Raw genomic sequence first — 24,968 nt, forward strand, 5'->3', positions numbered from 1 at the left:
TGAAACATTTTCTATTAACTCATCCCTGTTGTTTGTTTTGCTGAGAATGAATAGTTATGAGGCCTCCAATTATGTTGCTCCCTTTTGTCCTGTATGATCCTAAATATTTCCCTTTTCTTCTTCTCCCCTGTTCACTAAGGTGATGAACAGTAATTCTTCGAATCTTTTTAACTCTTTCTCTCCAACAGAAGCTGTGCACTCGGAAGACTATCCCTTTAAATCCCATCTCTCCTTTAAAATCATTCCTGTCCCTTTAAATCACGCAACTAGACCTTTAGTGAAAACACTCCTTTTAAGTTGTACGGCTGTCCCTTTAAATCACATTTATTGTGAACTCTCTTGCTTGTAATCCCTTGTCTGAGCTCTCAGACTAAGGCTGAGTTACCCTTCTAATGATCATAACTGCTCACCCTCAGGACCCTTTGTCAAACTGTTGTCTTCTTACTCCCCTACAGTTTGTCTTGCTGCACCTTTGTAAACCACAAAGCCTCACAGAGGGCAGAGTGGGATGGGAATGTGAAAGACCCTGTGCTGGGATTTTAAAATTTGCTCTTTTAATTCACACTTATTTCACAATATTAGCATTTTTTTTTGTCTCAAAGAATAACTTTGTGGAAAAGTTTCATAGTGTGAAGTTATTTTGTGTCATTTAGGGTGGAGATTTAGGAAAGTTGATTACTACATAATTACCATCTCCTTCAGTTTCACAGACCTGTAAAACCTTGTCCCACCAGCCATTGTGGGAAAAGGCCCACATCCTCAGGAACTACAGTTTTGGAGGTGCTGGTTTCTCACTAGTGACTCTACTGCCAACAGACACCTGAGGAGTAGCTTGCTTATAGGCCTTGTCTCTCAGAGAGTGTGGAGAATACTGTTTTATTGATGGGCCAACTCCTTATCCATTGCTACGTTATTCAGGGATACTAATTCCAAAGTGCAGTGACACAGGGTTCCAATCTTGACTTCCATTATCCTGTGGGCACATGCTATGCCTAAAGAGTGTTGACTTCAGACTCTCTCTAGAGGTATGAGATTCCTCAATAATTATAATTTTCAGAAATGTTGTTTTCACTTTTGAACCCAGCTGTATATTCCAACTATATTCATTATATTGCATATAATATGATTATTATATTTTTTTAACTAATTGAGTGCCTGAAATTTAAGGAAAATAAACTTTAAAAACTACAAAGCATAAGCAAATAATTTAATAATATAACATATATATGACAAACTTAGAAATCAATGATTTCCTCCTCATACAAATAAATGATTAGTAAGTGCAATAATACAAATATTCCATGCAAAAACTAACAAAATATATAAAGTCAGGAAGAGTAAGCTTAATAGGATATCTTCAATAAAGAAAATCATAAAATTTCATTGAAGGACATAAACCTAAGGGCCCATCAGTAAATGAGTGGATCAAAACACTATGGTACATTTACACAATGGAATACTACTCCACAGAAAGAAAGAAAGAGTTCCTATCCTTTGCTACATACAGCATGGATGGAACTGGAGAACATTATGCTAAGTGAAATAAGCCAGGCACTAAAAGACAAATACCATATGATCTCACCTATAAGTGGAACCTAATCCACAAAACAAAGGAAGCAAAGTATAACCAGAGGGGAGGGGGCAATAACAGGGTAAAGAAGGGGAAGGGTCATCAAAGAACATGTATAAATGACCCAGGGACAAAGCCAAAACATGGTAGGATTGAGGGTGGGAGGTGAGAGTGGGTGTGGTGGGGAGAAAATGGAGACAACTGCAATTGAACAACAATAAGAAAAACCTATACTGACTGGCATAGCTCAGTGGATTGAGCACGGTCTGCGAACCAAAATGGTGCGGGCTGTGAACCAAAGTGTTGCAGGTTCGATTCCCAGTTAGGGTATATGCCTAGGTTGCAGGCCATGGCCCCCAGCAACCACACATTGATGTTTCTCTCTCTCTCTCTCTTTCTCTCTCCCTTCCCTCTCTAAAAATAAATAAATAAAATCTTAAAAAAAAGAAAAAGTGTTTTTAAAAAAGAAAAACCTATAAAAATAAAAGCAGAGAGAATAGAGCAACATACCACATTCTTGCATGGAAAGAAAACAATTATTCTCAATTTGACACATAAATTTAAATAATTGAAATCAAAATGCTTGAATTATAACCTGAGATTATCAAATATATTTAGAAAGTAATTTGGCAAAAGAGCCCCTGATATTTAATGGATAGTAATGAATAGGGATTTATTCAACCAAACTGAAAATCATGATAAAGCTTTATTACTAAATGTAACTAGTATGTTTAGTCAAGTTAGTTATTTTATTTAGTTATTAAAACATTGCCTGGCTGGCGTAGCTGAGTGGATTGAGTGCGGGCTGCAAACCAAAGTGTTGCAGGTTCAATTCCCAGTTAGGGCACATGCCTGGGTTGCAGGCCATGACCCCCAGAAACCACACATTAATGTTTCTCTCTCTCTCTCTCTCTTTCTCCTTCCCTTCTCTCTCTAAAAATAAATAAATAAATAAAATCTTTAAAAAAACATTGTAGTATTAGCATGAAAGAGAAAAATATATCAGAGAATAGATTAGATAGATAAGAAAAAAACTCATACAGGGAAATTTAATTTATGGTAAAGATGGCATTTAATATCACTAAAATAAATTTTAAAAAATGAAATTACCTAAACTGTCATTAGTACAATTAAATATCCCTTTGAGAAAACAAATAGAATATTGGCCCATGCCTTGTATTATATGCAATAGTAAATTTTAATTGGAAGTTAAATTTAAATGTACAGTCAAAATAAAACAAGAATTCTAGAAGAAAAGAAAATGAAAGGCAAATATTCCTGATGAACATAAATGCAAAAACTTCAACAAAATCTTAGCAGACCTAATTTGACAAAACATTAAAAGGATCATAACACTGTGATGAAGTAGAATTTATCCCAGAAATGCAAGACTGGTTCAATGACCATAAATCATTCAATGCGATAATGAAAGATAAAAATTATATGCTCATGTCAACTGATGCAGAAAAGCATTTGACAAAATTTAAAATCCATTCATGATGAAAACCCTCAAAAGAGTGGGTATAGATAAACATACTTCAACATAATAAAGTCCATATATGACAAATTCATAGCTAATGTCATACTCTATGGTGAAAAGTGGAACCTTTTCTTCTAAGATCAAGAAGAAGACAAGAATGCCCAGTCTCCTCACTTTTATTCAACATAGGACTGGCAGTACTAGCCAGAGTGATTAGGGAAAACGAAGGAGGAGGAGTGGGAGGAGTAGGACATGGGGTAGGTGGAGGGGCAAGGGAGGAAGGGGAGGAGACAGGGGGAGGAGGAGGAGAAATGGAATCCATTACAGAAAGGAATAAGTAAAATTGGCTTTGTTTTAAGATGTTATGGATACTATACATAGAAAGCCCCAAAGACTACACCGAAAAAACCTGCTCATGGTACCAATCCATACACCATTCTATCAAGCCAGCTACTTCTGGATGTTGGGGGCAGAGAGTAAGATCAGTGAATTCTAGAGTTATCATACTGCCACACTTCCTTTGCCTTATCACATGTTCCCTAGTCAGAGACAACATTGTATGAGAAACCACAGGGATGGACGTGCTTTATTAAGACAAACAGAGCCCTGGCTGGCGTAGCTCAGTGGATTGAGCGCGGGCTGGGAACCAAAGTGTCCCAGGTTCGATTCCCAGCTAGGGTACATTCCTGGGTTGCAGGCCAGAACCCCCAGCAACCACACATTGATGTCTCTCTCTCTCTCTCTCTCTCTCTCTCTATCTCTCTCTCTCTCTCTCCCCTCCCTTCCCTCCCTAAAAATAAATAAATAAAATCTTTAAAAAATTAAAAAAAAAAAAAAGACAAACAGGACAGCATCAAACACAAAAACTACACAGCATTTCTCTGATGATTAGTGACATTGAACATCTTTTCATGTCTATTGTACATCTGTATGTCCTCTTTGGAGAAGTGTCTATTCAGGTCCTTTGTCCATTGTTTAATTGGATTGTTTGTTTTCTTGGTGTTGAGTTGTATAAGCTCTTCATATAAAACAAAGAAGCAAGCAAAATACAACCAGAGACACTGAAGTAAAGAACAAATTGACAGTAACCAGAGGGGAGCAGCGAGGGGATAATGAGGAAGAAAGAAGGAGAAGTGTTGTCAAGGAACATGTATAAAGGACACATGGATAAAGCCAAAGGGAGTAGGATCTAGGGTGGGAGGTGGGGATGGGTGGGGTGAGGGGATTGGGGGTTGGTTTATTGTTGTTCAACTGTACTTGAACAACAATAAAAAATAAATTAAAAAAGAAAAAAAGAAGAAAACCTGAAAAAATAAATAAATTTGGATATTAGCTCCTTATCAGATGTATCACTGGTGCATATATTCTCCAATTCAGTGGATTATCTTGTCATTTTGTTAATGGTTTCCTTTGCTTTGCAAAAATTTGTTGTGGTCACATTTGTTTATTTTTTCTTTTGTTTCCCTCGCTCAAGAATATACATCAGAAAAAATATTTCTCAAGAAATGTCTGAACACACAATGAAATATACAGATGTTGTATTATGCAGTTGTACACTTGAAACCTATATAATTTTATTAACCAATGTGTCCCCCACAAATATAATAAAAAATAAAATAAAACAAATAAATACAAAGCAAAGGAAGCAGTCAAGGGAGTGAAAAGGCAAACTATTAGATGGGAGAAAATATTTGTAAATTGTGTATCTGATAAATTGCTAATATCCAGAATAGATTTTTTTTAATTTCTATCTATTTATTTTTAGAGAAATGGGAAGGGAGGGAGAAAGAGAGGGAGAGAAACATCAATGTGTGGTTGCTTCTTATGTGGCCCCCACTGGGTACCTGGCTGCAAACCCAGGCATGTGCCCTGACTGGGAATGGATTCAGCGACCTTTTGGTTCACAGCCCACACTCAACCCACTGAGCTACACCAGCCAGGGCGGAATACATTTTTAAAAACTCCTTCAATTCAACAACAACAAAATCTGATTTAAAAATGGTCATGAAAACTGGAATAGATAGTTCGCCACAGAAAAATTACTGATTGACAAGAGGTATAGGAAAGGATGTCCAACATCACTAATCATGAAGGAAGTGAAAATAAAAGCCACAACAAAATATCAATTTACACTTATTAGGATGGCTGTTACCAAATAACAAAACAAAACAGAAAATAAACATTGGCAAAGATGTTGTAAAACTGGAAACCTTATGCATTATTGGTGGGAATGTAAAATAGTGCAGCCACTACAGAAAAGAGTATAAAAGTTCCTCAAAAACAAACAAAAAAAAGAATTACCAAGTGGCCTAGCAATTTGCCATTTCTGGGTATATATCAAAAAGGACTGAAAGCAGAATCTCAAAGAGATGTTTGCACACCCATGTTAATTACAGAATCATCCACAATAGCTACAAGTTGGAAGTAACCTAATGTCCATTGATGGAGTAATGGGTAAAGAAAATGTGGTATATAAATGCAATGGACTGTTATTCAGCCTTAAACAAGAAGGAATACTGTCATATGCTACAACAGGAGTGAAACTTGAGAACATCATGCTAAGTGAATGAAGTATCTAAAGTAGTCAAACTTAGACAGTAGTGTGGTAATTGCCAGGAGCTGGGGAGAAAGGGAAAAAGGGAAGTCAAGCAATGGACACAGCATTTCAGTTTAGGAAGAAAAAAATTTCTAAATATCTGTTTCACAATAATGTTCATAGAGTTAACACTACCGTACTATACACTTACAACTGGTTAGGATGGTAAACTTTATATTACATATTCTTTACTAGAATTGTTATAAAAACTGTGTGCAGAATTAGTAGCAAGGTTGCTATTACAAGTGGTGTTTTTAAAATTATATTTCAAGCAGTAATGCTAAAAATGTACATTTTAGACATTTATATGCGCATATGTGCATATCAGTCACATTTACATATATTTTTCTAAAAATACGGTTGTTAACAAATTAAATGTCTACATTTATAAGCTAAAGTGTCCAATATTTTACACAATATAGACAAAAAAGGAAAGAAAATAGCTTACCTGTTATCAAAAGTACTATTCTCAGAGTTCTCACTTAGGGGTGCTGCTATAGCGTATCCTAAAGCATATCCAATTTTTACTGAAGCTTCCGCAAGGCCTATAAAATGAATACTGAACATCAAACAACTGTATAAGCCAGCTATGTCATAAGATAATAAAAGGCTACATCACTAAAATGAATCCTATGTGAAAGCCTCATAGCACACTTTTTTAGTCAGGATTCTCCAGAGCCATTCACCTGAACAAATAAGATATTTAGAGAACAAGATTTTAAAGATTGTCTTATGCAATTGTGTGGGCTGGCAAGTCCAAATTTGAATGACAGGCTGGCAGGTTGGAAATCCAGGTAAGAGTTAATGTTACAGTCTTGAGTCCATAATTAAGTCAAAATCCACAGGGCAGACCAGAGGGCTGGGAAAACTCAGAGTTTCGCTGTTGTAGTCTGGAAACATTTATTTCTTTTTTTGGAAAACGTCAGTCTTTATTCTAAAGGCTTCAACTGACTGAATGGGCCTTATGCACATTCTGGAGGTTAATCTCTTTAGTCAAAGTCTGCTGATTGTAACTGTTAGTCACATCTAGAAAATATTACAGAAACATGTAGACTCTTGTTTAACCAAACAACTTGTTGCCATAACTATGCCACATTTACACATAAAATTAACCATCATACATATTATCCAATGTGTGTATTAGAAAAACTCAGATACTTTAATCATACAATTAACTGTACCTTGGTTAATCTATATGTTTAATGTAATATAAATAAATATATTTATATTTAATATAAATATGAATTCAATATACCTTCTTTCACTTTAATTTGTGGAACTAAAATAAGATGATACTTTATAGTGATACATTATCATCACCTTTGCATCTTTCATCTTAGCTGCTAGAGTGACAAGAGGTGGCAATAAAATCAGCTTCTCTTCACAGTATATAGATGTATAGATGTGTGTTTTATTTATCATTTAGTAGAACCAAGTGTAAAGCAAAGATATTTGTTTCCACCTCACATGAGACCAATAAACCACTGCTAGATGTTTTTCTAAAAGCAAACATATATATTAATGTCATCTAATTTAGCTTATTGGCATGACTTTCCTTACCTCTGATAAAAAAAAAATTATTATTTTGGTTCAAAATGCTATTGTCTTTTAAGTCATCTTCACAATAAGTATAGAAAAACAATTTTAATTTTTCTTTAAAAAGTGGTAGTTAAATAACCCTGTACAAATAAATGAGCTACCAGGACTAGAAGGTATCACAATATAAGGAAATACAGATTATTCTGAATTGTACCCTGGCATCAGTTTTTGTAGGATACAGTAGCATAAAACAGTGTAAATGGAGGATACTACACTGTGGTCAATTAAGTAACATATCGCTCCTCTCCTGGAAGGGATGAACCAGGTTGTATTGATTAACTGCAGAATATAAGAGCCCCCCAAAAGACCAGGTTAATATATGGAAAGAACAAATACAATGATGACTATTTTGGCACCACAGTACTGAGGAGGAATAACACAATGTTTCTATCCCCTTATGGATGTGATGGCAGCAACTTCCCACACATATCCTCAAAGGTTAAGCATGTAACTACTCAGGAAAGTCAACCTGGTAATTTAAAGATTTTTTTTCTAGAAAAATGAACTACAGCCTATATAATTTGATATGACATACACTCACGTGTGTGTGTGTATACATATATTCGTGTGTGTGTGTGCAGTATATATGGAAAGAGTACAGTTTTATTACTCAAGAATGCATTTGCTCTATATCTTTTAGGGTGGCCTTCAGATGACTTGTCTATAATTCCAAATCTCAAGCAGCTCTTCAGAATCAAGCAGCTCAATGTGATTTTGAAGTTAGGCATACCAGTTAGCACTCATTCCAATATTATTATAAGAACCAATAATTAGCACTTGCGTATCAGTTTAAATATGCACACCAAAAAATACAGAATCTCAATAAAACTTCAGAATGGGTAAATCATATTAGAAAGGAAAAAAAAACTTGCCTATATAAATACCAGATGAGTGTGTGGCAACGTTCTCATGAATAAAGTTCATTCCGAGGATATAAAGAGGCATTCCTGCTATTCCCTGCACAGTCTGCCCGAGGAGGAAGAAAGATACATATTTTGATTGAAATGATATGTGCCTCTTGCAAGCTTTCGTAACCTTCGTTTCTTTGCAAATATCTTTGAAGAGATAATTTTAATTTTTTGTTAAATGAGTCAAAACTTATACAACAAATATACAGTATCTTTTATGAAATATTTTACCTTTTATAAGCTATAATCAAGATGACTTAAAGACACAAAGGGAGGTAGATTGTCCTATTTCTACTTCCATGGCTCCTATTGAATGCAAATCAAGGACTATATTTAATATGTCTCAAGCAGTGCTTCCTAATTTCTCATCCTTTCTGACCAGGACAGGGTAAATGGAAGAATAGGAATGATGTGGTTTTCATTCCCTTCTTCCCATAAATCACCTTCTCACTCAATTGGCTGTCTATTCAACAAATATGATAAGTATATTAAAATATATTCTATAAATTAATAAATATATTTATTTGGAATATTTATATTCCACACATACTATACATTATAAATATATGAGCATAGTATATAGTTCATTGTTTGATACAATGTCTATCAGAATATTACTTAATGCAAGAATTTTATACTACCTAACTATTGATTATGTTCATTTAGTTCTAGATTAATATGAATTATTTTATTTACATTGTAAATACACATTATGAACATACATTTTAAACATCATAAGCTTATACATATACACACACAGAGAGACACCTTCATGTATTTTTCCATCACGTCCTGCTAAATCTCAGTTTAAAGATGCCAAAATCAGTGGACACATTCCAACACTTTCATAAGCCTATTCACAACAGAAAAGTAGTGAATAGGGTCAGAAATAGTACTATGAAACTTCAAATAGCCTTTAGTTACTGGGAGTCACAAAAAGATTGTGGAATAAATTTTTGACAATGGACAAAGTGAGGAAACCACCAGTCATTTTAGATTCAAAGCCCTAGGTCAAAGGGCGGGTTCATTAGAAGCTAGAAAATGTCTGATCTTTTTCTGTGTGTGTTCAGGTTTTCTTTTTTAATGGTTGTATTTATGCTGTATGTATGTGTTTTGAAGTCAAAATGAAGAGATAATTAAAGCATATTGGGGAAGACATAGAAAATTACTGAAGTTCTCAAAAGATTTAAATACAGAAATGGATAAAAGAAAAACAATTTTACAAAATAATTTTCCCCAAATATTCTTTCTTCTTCCTAGGCCCATCTCTTACATGAAGGGGTATATGATCATGAGAAGTCAAGAGAATGGGTATACATTATAAAGGAACTACAATTATTTAGTTTAACCAACTTGGTCATATAAATAGATTCAGATGGATGGATGTACAGACAGACAAGTATCATAGTTTAAATTCCTAGAGGCAATGATTTAAATGATTAATGATTTAAAGTATGACAGTGTCATTTAAATCTTACCATTAGTTTCAATATCCAGCTCATAATTTTCTCCCATAGTGTAAGGAAAAGCACATAAAAGTGATCCAAATCCTACTAAAAAGGAGGAAGCTGTAATCCACTTTAATATGTTTCCTTTTCCTCCATAGTATGATATAAACAGGACTACCAGGAAAGATGAAACATCATAAGTTGAGGACAACAACATAGTCTCAGTGGTTTTCAGACGGTTGCCAGTCTCAAGCGTGTTGATGCTCAGAGCTACGAGACCAAACACCATACCTCAAAGAGAAAAGAAAAAAAGAAAGTAACAACATGCATTTTAACAGACAAATATATCACCATTATAATCATTGCAAAGCAAAACTTAATTTACAGTGATTTAACTTTATTTCACATTGTTCAGAATGTTTAGGATTTATGAGCATATAAGGATTCCCTTTTTAAAAATACTAATATGCCTTAACCTCTATGAAATAGTTGCTAATGGAATATTATAAATGGCTATTTTTTTTTATTTTAATCATTGTTCAAGTACAGTTTTCTCCCTTTTACTCCCAATCCAGCCCCCCCTCCCAACCCTCCCCACTTCCCTCCCATTACCACCCTCCCCCTAGTTATTGTCCATGTGTCCTTTAAGTTTGTTCCCGTGAACCCTTCCCATTCTCCCCTGAAATTCCCTCTTCTCTCCCCTCTGGTCACTGTCAGTCTGTCCTCTATTTCAGTGTCTTTAATTATATTTTGCTTGTTTCGTTGTTTTGTTATTTAGGTTCCTGTTAAAGGTGAGATCATATGGTATTTGTCTTTCACTGCCTGGCTTGTTTTGCATAGCATAATGTTTTCCAGCTCCATCCAAGCTGTTGCAAAGGGTAGGATCTCCTTCTTTCTTTCTGCTGCATAGAATTCCATTGTGTAAATGTACCACAGTTTTTTGATCCATTCATTTACTGATGGGCATCTTGGTTGCTTCCAGCATGTAGCTATTGTAAATTGTGCTGCTATGAACATTGGGATGCATAGTTTCTTTTGGATTGGTGTTTTAGTATTCTTAGGATAGAGTCCCAGCAGTGGAATTGCTGGATCAAAAGGCAGATCCATTTTTAGTTTTCTGAGGAAGTTCCATATTGCTTTCCATAGTGGTTGTACCAGTCTGCAGTCCCACCAACAGTGCACTAGGGACCCCTTTTCTCCACAAGCTCTCCAACACTTGTTATTTGTTGCTTTCTTTATGATGGCCATTCTGACTGGTGTGAAGTGGTATCTCATTGTGGTTTTAATTTGCATCTCTCTGATAGCTAGCAATACTGAACATCGTTTCATGTGTCTTTGAATTTTCTGTAGGTCCTCCTTGGAGAGGTGTCTGTTCAAGTCCTTTGCCCATTTTTTAATTGGATTCCTTGTCTTCTTAGAGTGCAGTCATGTAAGTTCTTTATATATTTTGGAGATTAAACCCTTGTCTGAGGTACCATTGGCAAATACGTTTTCCCATACAGTTGGTTCTCTTTTAATTTTGATACTGTTTTCTTTAGCTGTGCTGAAGCTTTTAATTTTGATAAGGTCCCATTTGTTTATTATTTCCTTTATGTCCCTTGCTCTAGGGGACTTGTCAATAAAAAACTTTCTGAGTGAATTAGCTGAGATATTCCTACCTACGTTCTACTCTAGGACTTTAATGGTGTCACATTTTATATTTAAGTCTTTTATCCACCTTGAATTTATTTTTGTATATGGTGTAAGTTGGTGCTTGAGTTTCATTTTTTGGAACATGGCTGTCCAGTTCTCCCAACACCATTTGTTGAAGAGGCTATTTTTACTCCATTTTATGTTGCTGCCTCCTTTGTCAAATATTAATTGACCATAGAGACTTGGGTTTATTTCTGGGCTCTCTGTTCTATTCCATTGGTCTATGTGCCTGTTTTTATGCCAATACCAGGCTGTTTTGAGTACAGTGGCCTTGTAGTATAATTTAGTGTCAGGTATTATGATCACTTCTACTTTGCTTTTCTTTCTCAAAATTGCAGCAGCTATTTGGGGGCGTTTATGATTCCATATAAATTTTTGAAGTGTTTCTTCTATGTCTGGGAAATATGCCATTGGTACTTTAATAGGAATTGCATTGAATGTGTAAATTGCTTTGGGTAGTATGGACATTTTGGTGATATTAATTCTTCCAGTAATGGCTATTTTTAAAAACTACGTTCACGAGTAATTTACTGAAGAGTATGATCTTTTTATCATCTCAGTACTAATATTTACTTTGATGTATATTTTGGTTACATGAGTAAAAATGAATAACGAACAACCTAGTATCTACCATCCAGAACAGAAAATAAAATGTCATCAAAAGTTTAAAAAAATAGCTGAAGCCCAACATGTACTCCCCAAACATGTTCTACTTTCTCCCTCTGTAACCCATGTCCTATCCTTGGAGTTCACCATTTCCTAGCCTCTTTAACACTTTTTTGACAATATATACATCCTTGGACAATACAGAGTATTGTTTGTCATGTTCTTGAGCATTAAATAAATGTTCACTCAGCATCCAGCTGGGAAAAAAGTAATCATACTAAATGTTGTGTCTTCTTTTAAGGAAATCGTCAGAGAGGTTACAAAGTAATGCATTTGTTGGATTGGAAAGGGGAAATAGTTATTAATCAAAACTCATGATATCCAATACTACCAAAGTTGCTGGTGCATGGGCAGCTGCAGGGTCCGCTGCAGGGTCCACTGCTGCTCCTGCTGCTCTTCCAGTTCCCAGAGACAGCCCCTGAGCACTGTGCTGCTGAATCATCCACTGTTGCTGCTGGCACAGCTGCATTGATTACTGACTAAATCCTGGAGCCTTCTCAACCCCAGGATTACTGTTGTTGTTAAAAATATCACCAGAAACAGGGACCAGAAAACAAAAAACAAACAAATGAAAAACACGCTTCCCTTTGTTCCTTTTTCAAATCTGCTACAGCTTCTCACTGGTAACACCTAGGTGAAGCTAACTGGCAAGGAAATCTGGGAAATGTAGTTTACTGGCTGCCAGTCTCTTACCAAACAGGAATGATGAGTCCAAAAGGGGAGCAATGGAGTTTATGGCCAACAGACAAACAACTTGCAAAGTTCACATTTTAGACCACTCAGGATATATTTTCACCCTTTTCCCCATATTTACATTTCTGTAGCAAATTAATAGCAACAACACCATCATGCATCTTCCTAATGTGTTTCAATTATTCTTACAAAAACCATCTTACTCTTTCCCTAAAAATGGGAGGTACATAGTTCAATCAGTTACAGTATCCATATCAAGGCAATGTTATTCTTCTAGTTTAATCGCACACATGAATGGACTTTTTAACATAAAAACTAAGTTGCAAAGGTATAAATGGCATAGAAAAGTATAAAAGATATAAATAAGTAATTAAGCAAACATATAATAGGCCTAATTAAATTTGTGAGGGAATTATACTGCAAGACACCATAAATCCAACTTAGAACCACAAGAATTGAACAGTCCAAGAGTGGCAGGAAACAAGACATTAATAGTTTGCTGCATCCAAGAGAACAATGTTTTCAATTCTCATTTTATTTATTCATTTATTTATTCATTTTTAACAACTATTATTTTAGATGTGGCCAAGAAGGAATTATCACAGGCAAAAATGTCCTGTCAGTAACTGTGTCCAGCTCTGGGGTTCGGGTATTAATTCCCCATCTAATTCAGGAATATCCTATAACCTAGAGATGAAATTAAAGGGCACATGGTACTCTTTTATACAATAGTACAGAAAGGAAGTGAAAAAATAAAAAGTTGGAATATACACACAAATGGACTGTGTATATACCTAAAAAAAATGAGAAAGAAAAATGCATAGTTTCTACAGTTTTTATTTCTCTAAGTGGTTATGACACATAACTGATATTTATAACCTCCTTCTTCCCTATTCACTTCCTCTTCTACCTCTGAACCCACATAACATATACGTTATTACAAAGCATATACTTCACCTTATAGGACAGCACCCCAAACTTTTTGATGGTTGTCTCCTAGCTGGAGGCCTATCTGAATCTTCAGTAGGACATTGTAATTATCTACAAGGCCAAGAGTTTCTCATTACTGAGATACAGAGAAAGATCGATGAATTCCATAAACACAAACTCTCTGAATGTATTTCTTTTGCTATAAAATGAATTTATTCATTAAAAGCAATGTAATAAATAAGATGATCACAATGGTATTTAAGGCATTTGTGAGGTCCAATTATAGTTGTTTTTTGGCAGAAATATGGTGATAAAAGAATCCATATTCAAAACAAATATCTGTTCCAGTGAGAAGAAATTATTGTCCATGCCATAATAAAAGCAGATGATGTAATCTACTTGCCTCCAGGTAGCTGGTTGATTTCATCAGGAATGGAGCCATTTCCTGGATTGTGATGACTCTTCCTGGTTGGTAAGTCAGGCACTCAGTACAATAGCCAGATCAACTCCAGTGAAGATAAATCTATGGATTGAGCTCTTGTACAAACTCCATGCTTGATACAATTGAACATGAGCTCATTGAACAAGACATACAATGGCTGGGAAAAGAAGCTGGCTCATATTCACAGGATGGTTATCTATGTACTTCATTACTGAGAGCTTCACCTACGATGGATTTCTTTGGTGAACATTTGCAAAGGGTAACTCTGCCCATTCAGAGACACCATGTATCTGGCTCTCCTAGTCATTCTTGGGCAATGGCAGCATGGTATCTAGGAAATACAGACAATCAAATTATACTGCTTAACGTTCTGCCCACTGGGAGGATTTCCTGTTTGCTCAGTTTTTCAGGGACATCTCTGAGTGGGACTATTATGCTACAATAGCATACTTCCACCTTCAAAAACCACAGGCACAAAAGATTATGCTTCTTTCTTAGTAGTGAGTGGTACAAAGAAATTTTTCCTGTATGTTAGAAGAGGTAGCCCTGCATACTCCAAACAAACTGGTCCCTAGAGACGTCACTGAAGTGGCAGGAAAATTTTGGATGTTGAAGACATTATCTCCCAGGGTAGACTTCAGGTAAGTCATTTTGAGAAGGCTGGGATCTGAGTCCAGTTATGAGTGTGATAGCAGTAAGGGGTGGTGAGATGGGTCATGAGGGCAACCCACGCTCCCTTAACTCAGGTAAGACAATTTCATGTTTTCAAGCAGGGAATTGCTTTTTCCTCAGTTATAGCAAGAAAAGTTGCTCCTACTGGGAAAGGAGATTTGGAATTTCAGGACTGATGGTCCTCAGATTCACCGAATTCCACCAAATGCTCTCATCCCAATTCTCAGGGTCAAACAATGCCCCAACTCTCACATAAGCGGTCTTATGAATCCATGAATTCAACTTGTATTGTAACTCTACAGCCATCAATTAGGGTTGGTATGGTACTATTCAAAATATGCAGTATGTGGCTGAAAGTGATGAGATTCTTTTACAACCATCAGAGAAGCTCACACGTTTTCTAATGATGCCCTAATTTTCTTCCTGTAAACTTTCCAGCACGGTCAGAAGGACTCAGGACGTCAACCCCAGAATCTTTGTAGTCTAAGGTTCCACCATAGAAGTCAACTGCAGAAGCTGTTGGTCTACCAAAGGCTTGCTTTCAATAAGACTTTATCTCAAGCAACATTTGAAATAACTCTTGTGTCAGCATATGCCATGGAGTACCCAGTGTACCATATTCCACAGGCACGAATAGTGTTTTTACTGCTTTCAAGCCCAATTAGGACAGATGACCAATCCAGATTCCCATCTTTGAGGGCTGGTTTGTTTGTTTTGTCCTAATTCAATGCTTGGTATGAAGAAGTACTATATCAAAAATTATATGATTTTTGCGATTTATAGGTCAATTAGTTTAATTACATTGGTGAAGCTAAAAGTTTAGTCAAAAACTGTTCAAACATTTTCACATCTCAAAATATTTTTACAAGGAATATTATTTGATACATACATTAATCAATTTCTTAGTCATGGTTCTCTCTAATGAAATGTTATGAATATTTATCTGAAGAACAGATATTTTAATATGATCCCATTTCTAACAGTTCTCATGAATTTAGTTACAATCCATCAAAGCTGCTTTTTATAGTTCCACAGCAAAAGTTGACTCAGCTAGACTAGCTTGCTCAAAACACACCTGTCTGGAGACTGACTTCTGGCTCCTGGAATACTCCAAGCCCTCCAGTATTCTGCCTCAGAAGAGTGCTTTTATATTCTTGAAGCCTTGGGCCACACAGTGCCAATCGGATCAGGTAGTTTATACTAACAGGGTGGTTTAAGGTGAATATCTGTTGTTGTATGCCTGAGGCTGTATCAGTTTAATTAGCTTATGTTAACAATATATTTAGGTTTCAAACACCTTGTTTGCTGGGGCGGAATGTGAGGGAAAGTATTGAGGTCTGAGTAGCTAAAGTCAGTCACACAGATGCTGCATGCTACATGACTCACCCTCCTGCCAAACATCTTGGACACTGAGGCTCATGTGAACTTCCTTGGTCAGAAACTCTTTGCATGTGCTGAAAAATTAAGCATGCCCATGTGTCCCCACTGGGAAAGGACATATGGAAGCTAGGGCATTGTTTCTTCTGGATGTTATCCCATGTGCCTTTTTTCTTTGCTGATTTTATCCTTGTACTTTAATAAATCCTAGCACGAGTATAACATCGTTCTCTGGGTCATCAGTCCTTCTATTGAATCATTCAGTCTGAGTGAGGTCATATGGATCTCCAATATGATAGTTAATAAATTTGAAGTTTGTTAAGGCCTCCTAAAGACTCTTCACTGTAGATTATAATATTTTAATTGAGAAAATACTTTCTACAAGTGTGTATCTGTGAAAACACTACTAAATAGTGTTCCTGTTCTGTTTTGTACTGAAATATTTCAGCTGAAAATCATTCATAGAATCTTTCTTTGACACATACTTTAAAATCTCTTCAATACATTGTCTGTATTTATTATTATTTTAAACGTTTTCCAAAGGTAAATGTGCAAAGCCATAGCCCTTATTAATTTCATTGTAATATATGAACAAGAATCACTGTAATTCACTATATTAAGATAATAAAAAGCAAAAACAACATGAATATCAGAATGCCAAAAAGGAAATTTGACAAAAACCCAATGCACTTTCTCTCCAAAGAGGACATACAGATGGCCAAGAGACATATGAAAAGATGCTCAACATCACCAATCATCAGAAAATTTAAAATTAAAACCACAATGACATATTACCTCACACTTGTCAGAATAGCCATCATCAATAAATCAACAAACACCTGCTGGCAAGCATGTGGTGAAAGGGGAACTCTTTTGCACTGTTTGTGGAAATGCAGATTGGTGCAGCCAGTGGCAAAAGCAATATGGAGATTCCTTAAGAAACTAAAAGTGGATCTGCCTTTTGACCCAGAGATCCCACTTCTCAGAATATATCCAAAGGAAGCCAAAACACGAATTCAAAAGAACAGAAGAACCCCTATGTTCATTGCAGTGTTATTTACAATTGCCAAGATGTGCAAGCAGCCCAAGGGTCCATTAGTAAATGAGTAGATAAAACAACTATGGCACTTTTATACAAGGGAATACTACTTGGTCATAAAAAGAAAGAAAGAAAATTGTACCCTTTTCAACAGTATGGATGGACCTGGAGAACATTATGCTAAGTGAAATAAGCCAGTCAGAGAAAGATAAATACTATATGATTCCACTCATATGTGAAATCTAATGAAGAAATGGAACTAACAAACAAAATAGAGACAGACTCATAGATAGAGAGCAGGATAACAGCCAAGGTGGGGGGGGGGAGGGTGTGGAGGGATTGTGCAAAAAGTAAACGGACTCATGGACATGGACAACAGTGTGGTGATTGCAGGGCAGGGCAGGATAGGGGGACTAAAAGGAATGGAAAAAATACAATAAAATTAATAAATGAGATAACAAAATTATTATTATTATCTCAATATACTTTCATAATAAAAATATTCAGTGAACTAGGAATAGAAGGCAACCTTCCCAAAATGATAAAAAGCACATACAGTGTGGGACAGAAGAGTGGATTTACACTTGTGAGTATATAAAACACAGAGTTTATTCTTTCATTATCATTTATTAGTTACTGTATTACTTTCAATATGAACAACTACTTTTGCATAAAAGTAAACCTACTTTTGTCCCATCCTGTACAGGGAAATTCTACAACACAATTATAAAGTCAATAATAAAGTTACCATATGACCCAGAAATTCCACTTCTAGGTATAAACCCCAGAGGAAAAATAATATATATATATATATATCCACACAAAAACTTATACACAGTTCCTGCTCTATGTGTAAGGACCTTGGAAGTCACCACTCTGTACTAACTAGTAACAAACTTAACAAACTGAAAAATTAACAACTCTTTGGATACGTAGAAGAGGGAAAGAAACAGCAAACTTGATGAGATTGTAAATGTAACTGTCATTATAACTCATCAAGCCGTACATTTAAATTTTGTGTTTCATTCCCAGAAATGTCAGTTCTGGGGATAAAAAAAATGAGAGCTTATTTTAGAACTTTGATGGGAGTTTGTGAATTCTCAGACCATAACTTGAGCTAAAAGTTGAGACCTGAGTTTGTCATCGCTCTTCACAGTGCTTAAGGTCACTGAAAAGATTTGTTCCAACACTAGATTCTTATAGTCACCATTTCTACCAAAGTGCAGCAACCTCTTGGGCTTTCAAGGTACATGCTTCAGTTGGCGCTTTATTGCAACCAGACATGGTGATAGCTTGATGAGGTATGATGCCACTGCATGACAAGAATCCATTTCGTACTGGCAGAGAGCTCAGCACTTTGTTCAAGATTAAAGGCATAATAAAAACAATCCTGAAATCCTGTCTTTGTGGGTATATCTTCTGGGACCACTAGTCATAGCAATTCCATAATAGTCTGGATCCAATCAGGAGAGAAAAACTACACAGTAATTTGAACAAGGACAGCTTAATATTAAGGGTTACTAACTATAACAGAGATTTAAAGTAACAAGGAATGAGGTGGTAAGAAATAAAGGGAATGCTAAGGAATATAGAAATAAATAGTATAAGGAAGAGCCACTTCCTCTAGGGCTGAGATAAAACACTCAAGGACTGAAATCAGACATTGTGAAAGAGGACACAACAAAATTTTGGCAAATTGAATCCAATAACATGTAAGATAATAATAATAATTCAGTAATAAGAGTTTACCCCAGAATTGAAAGGTTGTTTAAATATCCAAAGTAAAAGAATGCAGTATATAATATTAACAGAATAAATAAGAAAACCAGCCCTGGCTGGTGTGGCTCAGTGGATTGAGCAGTGACCTGTGAACCAAAGGCTTGCTGGTTTGATTCCCAGTCAGGGCACATGCCTGGGTTGCAAGCCAGGCCCCCGGGCGGGGGGCACTCAGGAGGTAACCACACATCGATGTTTCTCTCCCTCTCTTTCTCCTTCCCTTCCCCTCTGTCTAAAAAATAATAAATATTTTTTTTACAAAAACCATATAACAGTCTCAGGAGATACAGAAAAAAATGATAAAATTCAGTACCAATTTATGGAAAAAATTATCAACCAACTAAATAAAAGGGAAGACATGTAAACTGATGAAAGGCATCTACAAAAAGAAATCTAGTTAACATATTTAATTGTGAGGCACTAAATTATTTCTACCTAAAATCAATAAAAATACATGCACTTCTTTTTTTGAATTACTGCTCAACATTTTTACTGGAAGACGTAACAAGTATAGCAAAGCAAGAAAAAGAAAAAGCATACAGATTGGGAAGAAGGAAGTAAAACTGTGCTGATTCACAGATGACATGATTGTGTACGTAACTGGTGACCTTTCACTTTGTGGGACGATGCCCAGCCCACTGGGCCATGCTGGCCAGGGTAAACCATAAAATTTCTAAAAGACAACAAAGCAAAAATGCTTCATGGCCTTGATTTAGGCAATGTTTTTTGATAGAAACCAAAAAAGAATGAACCATTAAAAATTAACAAAACTGAACAGTGCCCTAAGTGGGTAGCTCAGCTGGTTAAAGTGTCATCTGGATGTAGATACATGAAGGTTTGGGTTCAGTTCTGGGTCAGGGCACATTCAAGAATCAACCAATGAATGCATCAATAAGTAGAACAACAAATCTCTCTCTTTCTTTCATCAATCAGTAAGAAAAAAATTATTTAAAACCTGAATCCCTTTTTCATCAAAAAAGATACAGGTGAAAAAAGAAAAGAAAAACAAACCACAGACTGGAGGGAGAAAGGGATGAAGAGAGGCAGACAGGCAGGCAGGAATGCATGGCCTGGGTCTTGTTGGGAAACATCAAACATGTCCAACTTGAACTTCAGCATAAGGAATGAAACACCCACATATTTTAAGACTTCATGGACATAAGATGAGTGAGAGAGGGTGAGGGATGAGGAGGAAGTGTTGCAGATTAAAGAAGTCATCCGAAATATAACAACTAAATGCATCATGTGTGCCTACATAGAATTTGGGGTCAAAAAGGAAAGGAAACACTAGTGAAACCGTTGGTAACACCTGCACAGGGCCATCAATTCCAAGTTTGAGGTTAGTGTGCACTGACAGTCCTGACTGGAGGGTGAGGAGGGGTTACATAGGAAAGAGTCTTCATTTTGGGAAGATGCCCACTGGAGTATTAGCAATAATGGGACACCATGCTGAAAAAATTGGTATGTATAGGGAAAGAAAAGGAGAAGGAACAAATGTGGTCAACGTAAACCAATAGAGAATCTGGGAGAAGGACACTCAGGAATTCTTGGCACCCTTTCCGTATGTTTGAAATCATTTCAAAATTGTTTAAAATGTAACAATAAAAATATCAACTGAAAATAAGTAAATGAAGAGATATGCCATTTTTATGAATGGAAAACTCAATATTATACTTAAACTGAGCTAATGACCTGCATGAGGTCACTTAATAAGTATTGGAACTAAAACCACTCACTGTCAACCACTTGTTCAAAAGACTTAAATGGCTCTTCCCACATAATAAGGAGGTTATGTCAAGTTAGAAAGTGCCTACAAAGCACCTTACTCATCACCTAGTACGTAAGAGGGAAATAAACACCTAGTGTTCTTTCAAAATTGTCCATCAGATATTTAAATAACCTTACAATGCAGCCACAATTTGTCTTTTCCTTTTTTATACATTTATGTATACAATACATATTTATTGACTGTCTTTTTTGCCTCAGTCACTTACTATATTAGGTCCTGGTGGGGTTGGGGAACAATAAATAAAATAAAGATAATTATCCTTTTTGATTCTTAGGTAACATCATCCTGTCATTCAGCATTCTGAAAAAAGGCTTTCCTGTATCTGAACATTTATATCAAAATCTCCCATTTATTCATTCATTTCCTTATTCGATAAAAATTCCTTAACTACCTCCCAGGATATCAGATCTATTTATCAAGGCATAATTCAAATGCTTCTTCCTCAGAGAAAGTTCTTTGATAATCTCCTGAAAAATAAACTGATGACTACTTATTTGTTCCTCTCATATGATTCTAATCACATTTAGTCCTTTTTCATTGCACTTATTTAGACACAGCATTTTAGAGAAAAAAAGAGATCATGTTTGGCAAACTCCAATGCCATGAGTGTAAACAGGCTAGTGATAAAGAACCTAAGTGTAATGGCAGTGGTGAGGGCCTTGGCTGAGCAGGGAATGCACGACTCTCTAAAAGCATTCAAACTCACATTCTTCCACAAACTGTGTGGGCAAAGATGCACACCCTGGAGTCTGGGTTCTTTCATATAGATTGTTTGAGGTTCCAACTCCACCTCCTCAGTTCACCCCCAATGAAACAAGATCCAGGCAGAAATGACATGGCCAGTTTGTCTCAAAATTGCAGGCAGAAGCAGAAAAACCTGGTGGTCACAGATACTGTCTTCAAGGTTAATCCTGCAAGTGATTCAACACTGAGCTTCTCAGTATTGGTGACCAAAAAATACTAATGACTCAAAAACTACGGTCCCCTATTACCCACACTGTGAGGGGTAGCTGCGTCAATAAGGTGTTTGATGACAAAAGCCCAAGCCATGGTGGCAGCCTGTTTAACAAGCTTTTGTCCTAGTCATACCTCAAGAGCATTGGAGAGGATAGCTGCTTCCATGGGAACCACCTGGTTCCTCTGCTGCCTCCCTCACCCATCCACCCCCACCCCGCCCCCTCAGGCTCACCTTGAGAGATCAGCAGGATGCAGAAGAAAACCATAAAGGCACGGATGTTATTAAATCGCTGACAACTGGGAATAACTATCCAGCCCAAGCTGCAGAGTTTGTTCAAATTTGCATAACGTTTTCCCTTGTTCTTGACAATGGAGCGTGGGGACCTAGCCTTCTTTCTTTTCTTGCGGAACTTGATCACGGAATATGAAAGACCCCTGATATAATGAGATTTTTTCTTGGTCTTCCTGACCTCTCTGGCCTCCTTGGCCTCTCCGGTCTCTCCGGCCTCTTCGGTCTCTCCGGTTTCTCCGGTCTCTCCGGTCTCTCTGGCCTTCATGGCTTCCCTGGCCTCCCTGGGCACCGTGCTCCCCGAAGACTGAGCCTGTGTGGCCTGGGGCTCCACTTTCACTAGGGCTTCAGGCATTGCAGGGGGTGTCTGCGGAGGCCAGGGCGTGGCTCACACTGGGGGCTGACTGCTCCGACTCTTCCAACTGACCAGCCCGCGGGCGTGGACGTCATGGAATTGGCGCCCGCAGCCCAGGTCTCCAGAGGAAACGTTCCTTCTTGAGCTAGAGGCAAGCATCCCTGCCAGAAGGTTGACAGTTGGCCTAAGAAAACTTCCAGGGCTGTTTCCTCTTCACTTCTGTGTGGGAAAGAAGGAGGGGGAAAAAAGTTGGGGACTAGTACTATTGGATTCTGATAACTGTTAATATGGGAAGAACCAGCATAACTCTAATGGAAGTAATCTCATTAGGAAGCAAGGAAAGAGAAAGATGCAGTAATTGGATAATGGAACTGTGTCCCCCAACTCCCCCAGAAATTACTTTTTGTTTTCCCAAATTGAATAATCTCACTAGAAACACCCTGAAAATTGTTTAAACGAGCAAAGGTCATAAAACAGTGTTCCAGTGAATGCTCCTAAGTAAAGTGTTTTACATGTAGAAATTATCATCCTGGAAACTCTATCCCTAGCCAAGGACAGAAAGAATTTTAGGACCCAGAGTATGATTTACTTCCCCAGGTACAAAAGTCTTAACTAAAAAGAAAGAATGTAGGAGACTAGCTACAGGACACAAAATGTATGTGTTGTTTATACAAAAATGTGACTTCGTATTGCTTTTCTTTTCTTAGGCAACATGTAAGTTACTCAGATCATGTATGTGGGGATGGTGAACTTTCCAGGAAAATTGAAACTATCTTCCCTCCCGTGTAGTAGAAATTGTGTCACCAAAACAATCCAGCTCTTCAACAAGTTTTTGTGCTGCTAGAAATTGCCAGGGCTCGTAGACCAGTGAGGGGGAAATCACTAAAGAGTTGGGAGAAGGGTCCCACAGGCCCCACCACTGACCTAGGCCTGAGCTTGCCTCTCCAGCGCTCTCTGCCCATCAGTGAGTAGAAATGTTCACCTATACTGAGAGATCTAGTGTGTCCAATATCTAAAAGGGGAATCATCAGTCACAATGTAAGAAGGAACAATGCCCTTTTCCATGATTCTTTCCTACTTAACTAGGATGCCCCCCACATTACTTCAAGACATTAATAAGCATAAGGGGAACACACTTCCTAGGAGGTAGGAATGTGGAGGGACTCATTTTGTGCTTTAATACCAGACTAGGCATAGTCTGGAAGTGGAAGGGAAAAGACAGCTCTTTTCAAAATAAATGGTACTAGGACTTTCACTTCTACTCAGAACACAGAGAGCCAAGCAGAATGTAAACTCCACTCTAACAACAATACTCCAAAAGAAATCTGGGCAATAAAAATCCTATCACCTTTTCTGTCCATCAGAGACCTGTACGTCCAAAGCAACAAGGTAAATTGGTTCTAACAGCTAACAAACCCCTCAGAAAAAGAACGGAACACACAAACTGTTTCACCTATGGTAGAGCACCAGGTATTAGACCTGTGGGGTCAGACGAGACCTTGGTTGAGCATCCTCGGTACTCTCATTCTGTCTAGGAAAGACTTCAGAGCTGAGACTCAAACTATAAGAGAGCAGATATTTAGAAAATCACAGAAGTAAAAGAAGTGACTCATAGGAGAAATAGGCACAGGAAACAAGTTGGAGAGGCAATAGAAAGGTCCCTATTTGAGTTGGGGGAGACGGGAAAGGCACAGGTGCACTCCTGGGAGGGAGAACACTCTGGGTCCTCCATTAGAAAGGCTTTTAAGGGTGGGGATTTTAGGACAGGTCCCAGGGGAGTTTCTCAGTAGAATGTTCATCAGCTTTCCAGGTGTGGCCTTTCAAGGTGGTGGTCTCCACTGAGTGGTGGGTGCCAGGGAAGGGGATCATTAGTCAGTGCCACTGGTTCTGAGTCAGCCACTACATCCCTTGTCTGTTTTTGCTATTCTGGGTGTGGAGCTGAAATATAACCGTATGTTATCTCTAAGGAGGAAAGTTCAGGGGGTCTGTATGACAAGCAATATGAAAAGTTAGGGAGTCTAAACCACATGACCTGTGATATGCCAGGGAAGGAAGGTCACCCTGAGGGCAAGGCCCTTGTTTTCAAAGTTTTGTCCGTTGCTAGGCAACTGGGATTTCCACACTGGTGACCTTCTGTACCTTCCTTGCTCTGCTTATGTCTGTTTAATTGCCTACTACAGTAGTAACCATAAAAGAAGACAGGAAGAAAACACCTGAAATTTTAATGAATTCTTAAAGGCCCAGTGAGGGCTAGCATATGGTTTAGAAACCTGAGGAACCTCAGAAACAAGGGGATTCATTGTCATTTGACAAGGCAAGAGCACCCTTCTTAAGAAAGAATGCATTTGATGGTGATAGGCTGCCACTGAAGGAGAAGCAGGAAGGCTTACTTGCACACCCTTCTGTCCATAGTGCTGTGCTTCCTTTTAGTATGCAAAGCAAAAAATGTTCTGCCTCAAGGATTGGGCAGGAAACATTCCTACACCCTGATTATCAGTAAGGATTAGCTGTTACAGGAAGAGGGACAGAGCAAAAGCCATTTACCATTAGGGAGGAATAGGAAATCATACTGTTTTGTGGTCCACCCAAAGCTTGGTTCCCACCAGAGGGAAGTGTAGAAATAAAAACCATTTGCCAAAGAGGGAAGGACAGGACTGTCTTTCCTTACCAAGAACCAACACCAAAACAGT

General features: G+C 37.3%; 1 protein-coding gene across 1 annotated transcript in view; it reads right to left on the bottom strand.

Moving 5' to 3' along the window:
- The window catches only part of SLCO6A1 (solute carrier organic anion transporter family member 6A1), a 74,503-nt gene extending 52,225 nt beyond the window's left edge, over positions 1-22,278 (bottom strand). Inside the window, exons 1-4 of the mRNA XM_028509978.1 lie at positions 21,867-22,278; positions 9,632-9,892; positions 8,118-8,300; positions 6,095-6,191 (exon numbers count right to left, since the gene is read on the bottom strand). Coding sequence (XP_028365779.1) covers positions 6,095-6,191; positions 8,118-8,300; positions 9,632-9,892; positions 21,867-22,278 — 953 coding nt within the window. The remainder of the gene's footprint in view (positions 1-6,094; positions 6,192-8,117; positions 8,301-9,631; positions 9,893-21,866) is intronic.
- Positions 22,279-24,968: the final 2,690 nt, after the last annotated feature.

Source organism: Phyllostomus discolor, chromosome 3 (assembly GCF_004126475.2).
Source record: "Phyllostomus discolor isolate MPI-MPIP mPhyDis1 chromosome 3, mPhyDis1.pri.v3, whole genome shotgun sequence".
In the NCBI taxonomy this organism is placed as follows: domain Eukaryota; kingdom Metazoa; phylum Chordata; class Mammalia; order Chiroptera; family Phyllostomidae; genus Phyllostomus; species Phyllostomus discolor.